Here is a 13,022-nt window from a genome sequence, read left to right on the forward strand (position 1 = left end):
GTTCGAAAAAATTACAAAGCATGCAAAACGTCACATTACTTTCCAATAAAAGGAATGTAAATCACATCCATTTAACCTTTTTACCTACATCCCTTATCCCAGCAGACACAACTACAATGCCATTGTCTGATGTTTTAGAATACTACCATCAGCTTCCTCTTTGTAATTAATGAGCTCAGTCAACCTACTATCTCAAGAATACAAAACAGTGTTGAAATGAATTATTAATAGTCGTTTGTACAAATGGAATATATGGAGTCAAAACAATACGTTTCCCAAAGAACTCTTAAAAGTTAAACTCAGTCTGTGTGTTTAGCGTTTTTGCTTGTGGTTGTGAATACTCATCATGAAGACAAATGATGCAACTGTAGAATATTTAATCTCAAGATTGTTAATTTGCTCAGAGCTGAACTTTTTCATATTTCAAGTAGATTCGACAACTTTCCTAATACCGGGAACATTAAACCTGCCGAGCAATCTATCTTCAAAACAAATTAAATAAACGTATGGAGTTGCACAGTGTGTTTGTGTTTGTTTGTTTGTGTGTGTTTACCTTGACGGAGTTCTGAAGCACCGTAACAGGAAACACTTTGGTGGGCATAGAACTGAGAAACAAACGGAAGTTCTCGTGGATTGATGTGTCTGCACAGGAACAGAAGGGAATGTTATTTACAGCCATAAACAAAAAGAAAAAAATGAATGTGTCTCTGACTACACAGAGAAAAATAATCATTGAAGTATTTTTCTCACTGATACAAATGCCATGAAAAAACAAGGAAATATTTATTCTTTTTTGTCCCCAGATGCCCTGTTATGTTGTGTTGTGTGCCCATGGTAATGTTTGCTAATGTTTTCTTTATTTACACCACAGGCAAGAAGTTTTAAGGTTGAGAAGATTTGGAATAGTCACAACTTCAGCGCAAAAGTAAAAAAACAAACCACAGATTGCATTTTTAACTTTAGTTATTTGGCTTTTGAGAGTTTGGATACAAAAATCCCAATAAATCTCAACTGTGTCCATATCTCAAGAGAAACAAGACTACAGATTTTTACATTAAGGAAAGAAGGATACACAAAGTCTAAGCAATAAAAACCCAAATACCTGATAATTAGAGTAAAAATATGTTCTTATAAGTGACTCTTTATATAATAATCATGTTTATTTTGTTGCAAAGTTTACCAAGGATGATCTTTTTTGTACAAATTTGATCTTGCTTCCAAACTTTTGGCCTGCAGTGTACTTGTTGGTTTTTTTGCATTGAACAGGAGCAACAGTATAAAATGTAATCATAAATGAATCAGTAGACACACCTGAAATAGGTTTCATGACACTCTGCACTTCTGTGATCAGGTGTGCAAGGTTATAATAGTTTTGGATTTTTCATTAGTTTTAGTTTTAATTTCGTTGTGAATTTTTGTTTTCAAATTCAGTTACCGGTAGTTTAAGTTAGTTTTTAGAGTGAGTTTTCTAGTTTTAATTTAGTTTACATTTTTTGAAAATGCTTAGTTTTAGTTTATTTTTTATTAGTTTTAGTGTTAGTTTTAGTTTTTTTGTAATGGGCTATGTGTTGGGTGCGAGATTCAAAGTGGTCATAATAAATTTTGCGTTTATTTGCTTTTATTATCCATCTCAGCTCCAATAAGGTTATTAACTCTTATAGTTCTGGGTGTTTTGAATTTTGGTTCGAGTGTAGACATCCAAGTCTCAGTAAACATATTTACCATGTGTTGCATGTTCATATAGAAACACTGAATTATGAATGAAAAAAGTTGACCAAAACGAAAACTAAGGACATCTTCACTATAATTTTAGTTAGTTTTGTAACCACGCAATACAGTTTCAGTTAGTTATCGTTTTTTTAAAAACTCTAGTCTTTATTTTTATTTCAGTTAACGAAAATATTTTTTCAATTCTAGTTTTCGTTATTTCGTTAGTTTTTGTTAACTATAATAACCTTGCAGGTGTGTGGTTATGTGGGAGTGTTTCAGTGTATTACTACCTGGCTCAGTGAAGGTCTTGATGAGCTCCTCCATGGCTAACATCCAGGACACGGCTAGGTGACAGTTCTGCAGAAAGACCCACTTGCCACTCTTCAGTGCTGCACGGATCATCTTCTCTGCTATCGGCCCCTGGCCTTGACCCAATGAGATGGATTCAACCCTGCGTGACAGAGACCCTGATGACTTACTGTACACACACTGATCACCATAGCAACATCCTCCTCCCCTTCCCCATCCAGGCTGCCGGCTGTTGTATGTATGTCCATATTTTTCATGGACACTACCACAGGGCCACATATAGGGCCGTGCACTTAACCAGATATGATGAAACTGTAATTTTAAATATGTTTACAGTGCAGTAACTTAACATACTTCATGCTCAAATGCATGTATAACAGTATAAATAGGAATACAAAAGGTTTGAAGCAAATAAAATAACCACTTACTGTGATTTCTTTTTTTTTTTCAGTGCAAGAACAGCAGACCAACATTAATTGCAAGAAATAATTTTGTGAATTTTTACACTGCACTGTTAAGATTTCATGTTTTTGTCTTTTTTTTGTTCATTTTGTGTCTTTTTTGGTCATTTTGTGTCTCTTTGTTTATCTTGTGTCTATTTGTTTACAGTGCAGTAACTTAACATATTTCATGCTCAAATGCATGTATAACAGTATAAATAGGAATACAAAAGGTTTGAAGCAACCACGTACTGTGATTTCTTCTTTTTTTCAGTGCAAGAACAGCAGACCAACATTAATTACAAGAAGTAATTTTGTGCATTTTTACACTGCACTTTTAAGATTTCATGCTCAAATGCATGTAGTTGTACTGAGGGCCACTTCAAGTGAGGGTGCGGGCTGTATGCGGCCCCCGGGCCTCCAGTTGCCCATCCCTGCCCCAACCCATCATCTGTCTATCTTTCTTTTCTTTTTTTTACCTGTCAAGACAACCTCTTTCTTTTGCAAAGCGCTGGAAGGCACCCATGGGGTCAGATCCGGTGCTGAGAATAAAGACCAGTGGTGTGGAAGGTGACATATCATTGTAGAGGTTGGCCAGGTCTACTGGAGGGTTCTCCACAAACTGTTTCCCCAGGCTGACAATTACAAACTCTGTTGCTGCAAACACCACCTGGACAAGAGAGGGAGGAAGTCAATCAGAGAACAACAGGACAAAGAGGACAGGTTGTAGTAAAACAGTAGCAAAGAGAGAGGAGAGCAGCATGTGTATGAGATAATGCGACAAATGAAAAGGTGAAGAGACAACAACTACAGTGGCAAGAAAAAGTATGTGAACCCATTGAAATTACCTGGTTTCACTTCGAATGTTTAATGGATGTGTTCAATAAAGACATGAAATATTATAATTGTTTGAGTAGTATTAGGTTAACCCATTTGATGCACAACATATAACCATGTTATTTCATGCTGGCTGTGTGTTTGAATATTTTTTTTTATTACAACAGATCATTATATCCATTCGTCCTTTCGTACGAAGATAAGAAAAATTGTTTTTTGTATTATTACATCAAGTTTACATACACGGGTCAAAAATAGTGTACCTATGTTTGTCTTATTTCTAAGGTTTAACTTTAAAAGAGTTGTTAGAACCACCAGATTACTTTGGAAAATCACATATTTCAACATTTGAGACTTATTAGAGCCACCAAATAATAATTTCCATTGAAAAAACACCAATTTAACTAAATAGGATAATTACTATTTGTGTCTTCTTTGACAGGTTTTTAAATTGGTGACAACATATAAACACCTTCCAATGCACAACATGGGTGAGAAAAGACCTTGTGCATTAGAAGCGTAGTGATAAAAAAAAAAAGGGTTTTATTCAAAAAGTAAGAAATTAAAACAAAAAATAGGATGTATGATGATCAAAAACAAGTTATTTGAGGAAAACCTGCAATACTGAAAGATGAAATTAATTTATTGCAAATATATAGAATATAAAAATTTAGTCGGGTCACTTTAGACCCATGTTGTGCATCAAAGGGTTAAGCACATTGTGTTTGTCTATACTTGGGACTTAGATGCAGATCAGATCACATTTTATGACAAATTAATGCAGAAAAACAGGTCATTTCAAAGGGTTCACATACTTTTTCTAGCCACTGTATGTAAAAAAAAAAGCAAGAAAAAAGGGTAGACATAAAAAGAAAATTTGACAGATGTTATATGAGGAGTGACATTATGGGGATGTAAAATGAAATACAGGTGTATCTCAATAAATTAGAATATGATGGAAAAGTCCATTTCCAGTAGTATTGTATTAGTATTGAGTCATATAGATGGACATACTTTTCAGAGGCCAACATTTCCATATTAAACATACTTTTCAAAATTGGTCTTTTGTAATATTAAACATTTTTTGAGACATCGAATTTTAGGTCTTCATTAAAAGGAAGCCATCATCATTATAATTAGAAGAAATTTAAAAAAAAGATGAAGACATGAAATGTTTCATTCTGTGTGTAATGGATCTATATAATGTGTTATTTCCACTTTTTGAATTGAATTAGTGACATAAATAAACCTTCCTTTGATATTCTAAGATATTGAGATGCACCTGTAGATAAAAAGGATGTTTTTTATCAACAGTGGAGTGAACATCAAGAAGACTGGAGGGCTGTATTTTCTATAATCCAGTTCCTGGCATGTCTGGTTTTCCATGTGAGGGCAAAGGACAGACGAATACTTAGCCCAGGGCCAAGCTGAGGAGCTGCAGGCCGCTGTAGCTGTAAATTAGAATAACTAACCAGAACTTTGCTGAGTTTAATATTCAACAAACCAACTGACATTGCCAACGTTTGTTATTTGAAATTCAAATACTGTCCACTGTCGAGAAGTGGCCAGCAGAAAGTTATTACAGGTTTAAAGGAGCAGTGTGTCGGCTTTAGGGTGATCTACTCTATTATGGAATATAATATTCAGAATTATGTTGTCATTGGGGTATAATCATCTGAAACGAAGAATGGTTTGTATTTTGGTTAGCTTAGGATGAGCCTTTAATACTGACAAAGGGAGCAGGTCCAAAAACTTGGTTCACACCAAGGTTCTCTACATGCTTAGAATGAGATCCAACTGCTAGATGGCACTAGACCATGGGTCTCAAACTTGCGGCCCGCAGGCCAATTGCAGCCCTCGTGATGATATTTTGTGGCCCCCACCTTGATATGAAAGTTTAATGTGAGTTTTATATGAATGGCACTTTACCATGTTGTATGTAGAAGGTCCCTTTAATTACTTTTTTTGGTAATTTTGTGTCTTTTTTTAATTATTTCGTGCCTTTTTTTTTATAATTTTGTGTTTTTTTAATAATTCTGTGTCTTTTTTTGTAATTCTGTGTCCTTTTTTTAATAGTAATTTTGTGTCTTTTTTGGTAATTTTGTGTTTTTTTTTAATAATTGTGTGTCTTTTTTTGTTCATTTTGTTTCTTCTTTAAGTAATTTAGCTTTTTTTCTGTCATTTTGTGTCTTTTTTGTGTCATTTTGTGTCTTTTTTAAATAATTTTGTGTCATTTTTTGTAATTTTGTGTCTTTTTTGGTCATTTTGTGTCTTTCTTTTGGTCATTTTGTGTATTTTTTTTTTAATTATGTGTCTTTTTTGGTCATTTTGATACTGCCTCCAGCGGCCCCCAGGTAATTTGAGTTTGAGACCCCTGCACTAGATCCTTCACACTGCTCCTTTAATAAAGATCTTTAAATAGACTTGATCTCAGCTCACCTTTTCTTCTAAGAAGCTCTTGATAAGGATGAGCTTCTGGAAGGCCCCCAACCTCTCATTCCAGTAGCCTCTGATCCCGCTCTCCTGCTTCACCTCTCCAGACTCCCCAAGAGGAGGCAACTCTGACACATAGTCTTCCCAGGTCTCTGGATTAATAGATGCTTGAAAACGTCCTAAAGGAGAGGCCATTTAATACCATTTAATGCTGCACAAATTTTCTACACATATGCTTCTGTCGCTAGGTCAAACATTCTAGTTTTTAGTGAAAACATAATACACCAAATATCGTAAAATAATCACCTCACTCATTTTTTCAAGTTTTGCAGGAAACACAAAAAACATCACCAAAAGTGTAACACATGACATTTATTGATCATTTCACTAAAAAAGGATGTAACAAAGGATGGCTATTGGCATAGTAATAACACTGTGTGTAAATTATGTAACTTAAGAGAAATAAATGACTTAGGCAATTTTTTGAATATGCCTTTGTGATTTAGCAAGATATGGTAACACTTTATTTTGAAGGTGTCTACATAAGAGTCAAACAAGCCTGTCAGAAACATGACATGACAAGTTTCATGAGCATTAATGTTACTTCAAAGTGTCGTTAATGTTCATGACACATCCCATGTCATGTTTATGACACGCTCATGTCACTCTTATGTAGACACCTTAGAGTAAAGTGTTACCAATATTAGTGTCAACAATAAAAAACTGATAAACTAAACTGAAAACTAAACAATCTCCCTCTAGCTCTTCTTTGCTGGGTTCTTATCTGATGCGTATGAATGTGGCAAATTGTCAAAGAAGTGATGATCTTAAAGGGGTAAAATCACATGATCTGATCAACTGAGGATGTAGGTAATTTTACCATCATGAGGAGATGATTTAGGCAAAAAAAACCCCAATTTTGACAAGAAATGACTTAGGCGATTATTTTAAGAGTGTGACGATATGCTGATTCTCACCAGGATAACATTTGCTTTTGGTTACCTAGCTTGATGTGGATTTGTGTTTTGGTGATTTCCTTGGAGATGTCCTTGAAGCAGGCCAGTGTGTCCCCCAGCTCACAACACGTCTGCCAGTAAAACTCACTTAGCCATGGCACATCTGGCCGCTCTGCATAGTCCTGGGAGATGGAGAAATGGAAAAAGGAGCCGATTACAACCATAAAGGAGAGAGATGGGAAAGAGACGGGAGACAGACCTTGAGTAGAGAGGCCGTAAAGAAGAATGAAAGGATGTCAATAAACGTGTGACGAGAGGGTGTTTCAGAACATCTTAGGCAGGTAGACGTAGCAGATAAGACGCGGCAACAACTGAAAATGGTTAGATGATGGATGTATTGAAGCTGAACTGCAAAAGACATGAGAGAAAGGTGAAGGAGAGGAAAGGAAGGACAGCATTAGCATGAGGATCACGACAGCTGACAGGCAGCACCTCCAGCCCAAGTAATGCCAAATAAATGGTGGATGAACACAAGAATACACCCCTGGGTGCCAATGACTGATCTAAATTGTGGTCACAAACACGTCTTGCTAAATCTCAGAGGTCCTTTCATTCATTGTTCTGTTCTACCTTGAACCTTTATTACTGCCAAACAGCCTCAGCTGCACACGTCTCTGACCCACCGGGGTTTGAGAAGGAAGACAACAATTATTATGGAGAAAGAGAAAGAGAAAGTCAGTCCAAGTTCTGTCTGTGAAGATTATAAGGACATACTTTATTAAACTAAATATATTTCACTTTTATATGATTGAACAATATAGCCATATTGAGGCACATTTCATTGTTTTGTGTTAAAATAATATTTTCTATATTTTTGAACATATTTTTGATTCACAATTTCATTACTGTAATGCATCCAGATTAAAATGTCATGTTTTCCCCACATTTATATACAATAAATATTTAATAAACTTGTTTGTTTAAAAATGTATAATTTAACAGAATATAATCAAATATAATGGTTTTTAACAATGTGTAAAGAACAAAATCTGAATGAAAATTGATGAGAAAAAATAGTTAGATGTTACGGTAATGATAGAATTGTTTGCATTAAAATATGTGTAAACTTGAATAAAATACATTTTGGTGATAGCAGCTACCTTTGAGCATATTTAAGTGCTTGCCAAAGAAAAAAAAAAATATATATATATTTTTTTATTTCTATTTAAAAATGTGTTACGATAATGAATTTTGTTGCTCACAGTGTCTCTGAAAATGTCAGAAAATACATAAAAAAATTTCAAACAGATTATAAATTCATATTAAACAGTGACTTTAGATGGTATATGTTATAAAGGGTCAAATAAAATATGTTTTCAATGCTCTTTATTTTTGCTATGAGCTGTACCATGTTCATGAGAATCACCCAGATCAGGAAAAAACCCATTGAAATGTAAACAAGTTGGACTATGCTGTAGTTTATTGGATTCTCAGTTCAGATGACCTCATTTAGCCCCTTGAAGGTGTCATGTCCGACTTGAGGCACGAAGGCCTTTTCACTGATTTCTCAAGACCTATTAGCATGCAACATACAGGTTTAATGGGCAGCTGAGAGACAGAGATACTCTCCTTTTCTTATCTCTCCTCAACAGAAATATTTATTTTGTCAACCTCTCACCAGACAGATTTTCTCATGTTCTTTTGTCTCTCTCTTACTGAGTGTGTTTCCATCAGTCTCAGTAGTTCCTCAGCAGTAAGCTAGCCAAGAGAGACTGCCACTGGTGACAAAGGATGTTTTTTTTTTCTATCAACTCAATCCCAACATAAGAGGAGGAGGGTGAAGATACTGCCTACAGGCCAACCTGGGGGGATTTTCAAAGGGGGAAATAAAGCTGCACCTTGTTTATTTGCAGTTGAGAGGATCCAGCCAACAAACTGTAACCAATTTCTCCATTTTCGTCTAATTATAAGCATACCTGGAAGCCAAAAAATAGGGGGATTTTAAAAAAAAATTTCATTTAGAGCTCATGACACAGTTAAAAACAGGATTTTATCACTCTATTCCTGCAGGCAATTAAACCTCATATCTTACAATTGGTTCTGGCTCCAGTGGTTAAATCTCTTTGCTGACAGTTAGATATTCTGGTTCATTCAAACTCATGTAGTTTTACTATTCAGCTCATCCTTCCCTTAACCCTCTATGGTACGGTGCTGCTCTCAGGCAACATACCCATTTTTGGCCTGTTAAATTTCTACAATGCATGTTTTTGAGTGATGCAATTCTATAAAAAAGAGGAAAGAGTATAGGGAACCACTAGCAATGCTTTAATTTGTCACATGACCTCCAGGAGGCCATATTGAAACCCTATTTTGCAGACTTTTCCAAAAGGAAACAGCTTTGCCATTTTGCACCACAAAAAATCACTCAAAACGTAATTTCCTGGCTCTCTAAACAAATATATTCCTACTGATAGGTGAGTAATCCTTCATTTTTTTATATTTTCATACACTTAAAGTGTTCAAGAGATTAATTTCAATGGGTCGTTGGTTCAATGGTACAATGTTTCCTGTTCATTAATTCATTAAAAAAACTTCCTTTTTCACTTGTGCACAGTTATGGTACAATGTTGCCTATGGACAACAAACCCCAAAAACTTCCCAAAAAAAAAAGAATTATAACACTTCTTCAGATTATTTTTATTTAGTCTATTTTAAGACAAAAAAACACTCCAATTTTTTTTCCTAACTGGTATCATAATGCGTACCATAGAGGGTTAATAACTCTGCAGCCTGTTGCAGCAACTTCTCTATGTGTAAGTTCAAACATAGCTTAGTTTGCATGTGGTGGATGAGTTACAATTTAACTTGTTAAACATAAATGTCACAAACAATACAAATAAGGTGCAGAGCTAGAGAGACTTCAGTCTGTTTGTGAATATTTTCGGAAAGCTTACGGAGATGGAAGAAACAGAGCAGTACCACTAGAAATTATGGGGGCAATTAATAAAGAAATACTCTTCAGTTCAAATATAACTGATGCTACTGCAGGATCTGTATTAACCTCTTTAGGAGCCGCCATTGTTGTCTTAATAATTAATGTACAGTGACATCTCTGCATCATAACAAACATGAAGCTGCCAGTAACTCGTGACAAGACACTAATTGTGCAGAACACAAGCACAAAACTTGAAGGCTGACAAGATGAATATACATGATATGTGATCCTGTGATTCTTACATGATCTTATGATATCATGAGAATCCAGCTGCTGTGCAGGGTAATGTGTTGACTACTTTTATAGAGAAGCAAATGATAAATGATTGATGAACTATTAATGAGGTAAGGGAGACAAATACACATATTTTATGTTAACTAGTCCACACATGGTAGAACACACACACACACACACACACACACATATATTCTCAGGTTTCAATATATATTCTCAGACTTTAAATATTCTCAGAATTTTAATATATAATCTCAGGTTTCAATATATATTCTCAGACTTTTAATATATAATCTCAGGTTTCAATATATATTCTCAGACTTTTAATATATAATCTCAAATTTCAATATATATTCTCAGACGTTTAATATTCTCAGACTTTTAATATATAATCTCAGTTTTCAATATATATTCTCAGACTTTTAATATATAATCTCAGGTTTCAATATATATTCTCAGACTTTTAATATGCTCAGACTTTTAATATATAATCTCAGGTTTCAATATATATTCTCAGACTTTTAATATATAATCTCAGGTTTCAATATATATTCTCAGACTTTTAATATATATTCTCAGGTTTCAATATATACATTTTCTCAGGTTTTGAATCCATATATATAATTATTTCCTGAACGGCATGCCATAATATATATATAACTTCTTTTTACTAAAACATTAGCTGCGTGCGTCTTATCCTCCTATATTACCAGGCTGATGCACAAGGGGAAAGGTCACTCTTTGCATCAATGCTGAAGGCAGTCGTATTATTTACGTTTTAGCGTAGGTAGAAACGGTTTAACTAAACAAAGTGGTGTGTTGAACGTGACATTCGCCAGTTAGTACAATGTAGCAGTTGACTTACACTTAAACTAATTCTCATCTGGTGCAACAGACTGCTTGGATGTAACTGGTTACACACTATGATTGCACATTTCTTTACTCATGAAAACTAGTAATGCAAAAAAGAAAAATGCACGAGCAAAAGCATTTTTTTCTCAATTTCCCACCTTACCTTTTCCAGTGTGCCAGATCCTTTTAGGAAGTGCTGCCACTCGGCATCGGAGATCTCGCCACGCTCCCTCATGATCTCGACACACAACATGAAGCTGTAGATGAGCTTGTGCTGCTCAAAGAGGCCGCGGGACACATTGGTGTAGGAGTTGAGCAAGATCTGGTCCAGCAGGATCTGGAGACGCTCTTCTAACACGCTGCTCTTCTCTGACGTCTCAATGGTGGAGTTAAAAAGCTGAAGGTGAAGAAGGAAAATAACATGAACCCATAAGAACCCACGGTGACACCCGCATAACAAACACTTTAAATCTTCTAGAATCTCCCATATTCAGCTTTACGCTTCACCTTAACTCATTAAATCCCTAAGTGACACATACTCAACACCCTGGTGTGGTGGTCATGTGACTGTGACAAGAAGTGACTTCTCCAAAATATTTGTGTGACTGGAAACAGAAATGTGTAGTAAGTATCTAATTTCAAAAAGCTTATTTTTTGTTATTAGGCTAAGTTTTAACCCATTTAACAATTCTAATCTGTTAATAGGGTGTCCTTTATTGCATTTAAAGTCAAAGTAAAGTAAATTTTGATATATGTTATGGAGATGCAAACAAAAAGGCAAATGGTTATTTGTTTTTATTTATTATTGATTTATTATTATTTTGTTACTTAAAAACAAATCTGAAAAATGTATTTGCTGTTAAACAGCACTATTATTGTCACAATTTTGATAAATGTTGTGGAGATGCAAAGAAAAAGGCAAATTTGTGTTTCTGTAAGCAGAAAATGTGCCCAATGTGACATATACGTCACATCACAGATCTTTGACATTTAGCGGTAGTATTTTTAATTTAATTTAATTTGGCAACTTCAGTGGATATCAAAATGGGCTCCCCATGTCTCTCTGTTTGGTCGTAGAACCACATGGACTTGTACGAGGAGAACTTGACTATGATGGCATATTAATGCCAAGTATGAATAAAAATAAAAATGCAAACCGTTGGGGGGTGGGTTGCAAATTTACTAGATTAAAGTGGCAAATCTACAAGAAAAAAATGCAGAAGTGCAGATTTAAGAGATTTAAAGTGGCAAATCTGCTCGAAAAAAGTCGCAGATTTACGAGACAAAAGTGGGGGAAAAAACAACCTTTTTCTCGCAGATTCACCACTTTAAGTCTCATAAATCTGCAAATTTTTTCTCGTAGATTCGACACCTTAATCTCGTAAACTTTTTTTCTCAAAAAAACAGGTCCGTAGGTTTTTTTTATGCATTCTGGCAGTATATAATATCCTTCAATATTCTCTAGGGTTGAAATTTGGAATCTCCAAGTATTTCAATTAGTGCCCTATTAAGGGTTAATCATGTTACATAAAGTTATGAAGCTTGAAGTCTTCATAATGTGTTCCTAACAAAAGCTTAAAAAGAGCAGATGGTGATTCAGCTGTGGCTCGTAAAATAAAGCCTGGTTACTCTCTCTTACCTGTTTAAAGTACTTGAGGGAGAACTGGTACATTGGATCGATCTCAGAGAGGCTGGCGATGACAAAGTACAGGACTGAGCCTCGGGTGGCAACGGGTCGGTAACGCTCCCTGGCAGAGTTGATCATCAGCTCAGTGGCCTCGGCCTCCTCCAGACGATGCTTTATGGTCTCTGATGTCACCTGAGGAATGATTAAAACAGAAAGGAAAAGACAAAAAAGAGAGGAGCAGCAACAAAACAAGTACAGAAGAGAGGTCAAAAACAAACCGTTTCAAGAACAGTTTCTTCCCAAAAGCAATAACAACCCTGAACCCTCATATGCACTGATTTCATATGGACATTATTACTGTGCAATATTTCTTCTTTTTTAATACTATAACTGGCAATGTGCAATAATTTGCCATAGATAGAGTTGGAAACTAATTTCTATGCAGGTAACATGTAATCATGGAAAAAAGGCAAAAATTTGAAAAAAAAAAGTCGAAGTCACGAGAAATGGTTCAAAATGAAAAACAAAAGTCGAAATCACAAAAGAAAGTCAAAATAACGAAAAATTCGTCAAAATAATGAGAAAAAAGTTGAAGTTACAAGAAATTGTAAAAATGAAAAGAAAAAAGT

At 35.1% G+C, this 13,022-nt stretch overlaps 1 protein-coding gene across 1 annotated transcript in view; it reads right to left on the bottom strand.

The window, feature by feature from the left end:
* Window positions 1-13,022, bottom strand: part of dnah6 (dynein, axonemal, heavy chain 6) — a 120,684-nt gene that overhangs the window by 16,271 nt on the left and 91,391 nt on the right. The window contains exons 64-70 of the mRNA XM_059323986.1: window positions 12,406-12,585; window positions 10,930-11,163; window positions 6,732-6,867; window positions 5,736-5,908; window positions 2,939-3,129; window positions 2,001-2,161; window positions 554-642 (exon numbers count right to left, since the gene is read on the bottom strand). Of these exons, the coding sequence (XP_059179969.1) occupies window positions 554-642; window positions 2,001-2,161; window positions 2,939-3,129; window positions 5,736-5,908; window positions 6,732-6,867; window positions 10,930-11,163; window positions 12,406-12,585 (1,164 nt within the window). The remainder of the gene's footprint in view (window positions 1-553; window positions 643-2,000; window positions 2,162-2,938; window positions 3,130-5,735; window positions 5,909-6,731; window positions 6,868-10,929; window positions 11,164-12,405; window positions 12,586-13,022) is intronic.

This window comes from Centropristis striata, chromosome 1 (genome assembly GCF_030273125.1).
Source record: "Centropristis striata isolate RG_2023a ecotype Rhode Island chromosome 1, C.striata_1.0, whole genome shotgun sequence".
Lineage (NCBI taxonomy): Eukaryota > Metazoa > Chordata > Actinopteri > Perciformes > Serranidae > Centropristis > Centropristis striata.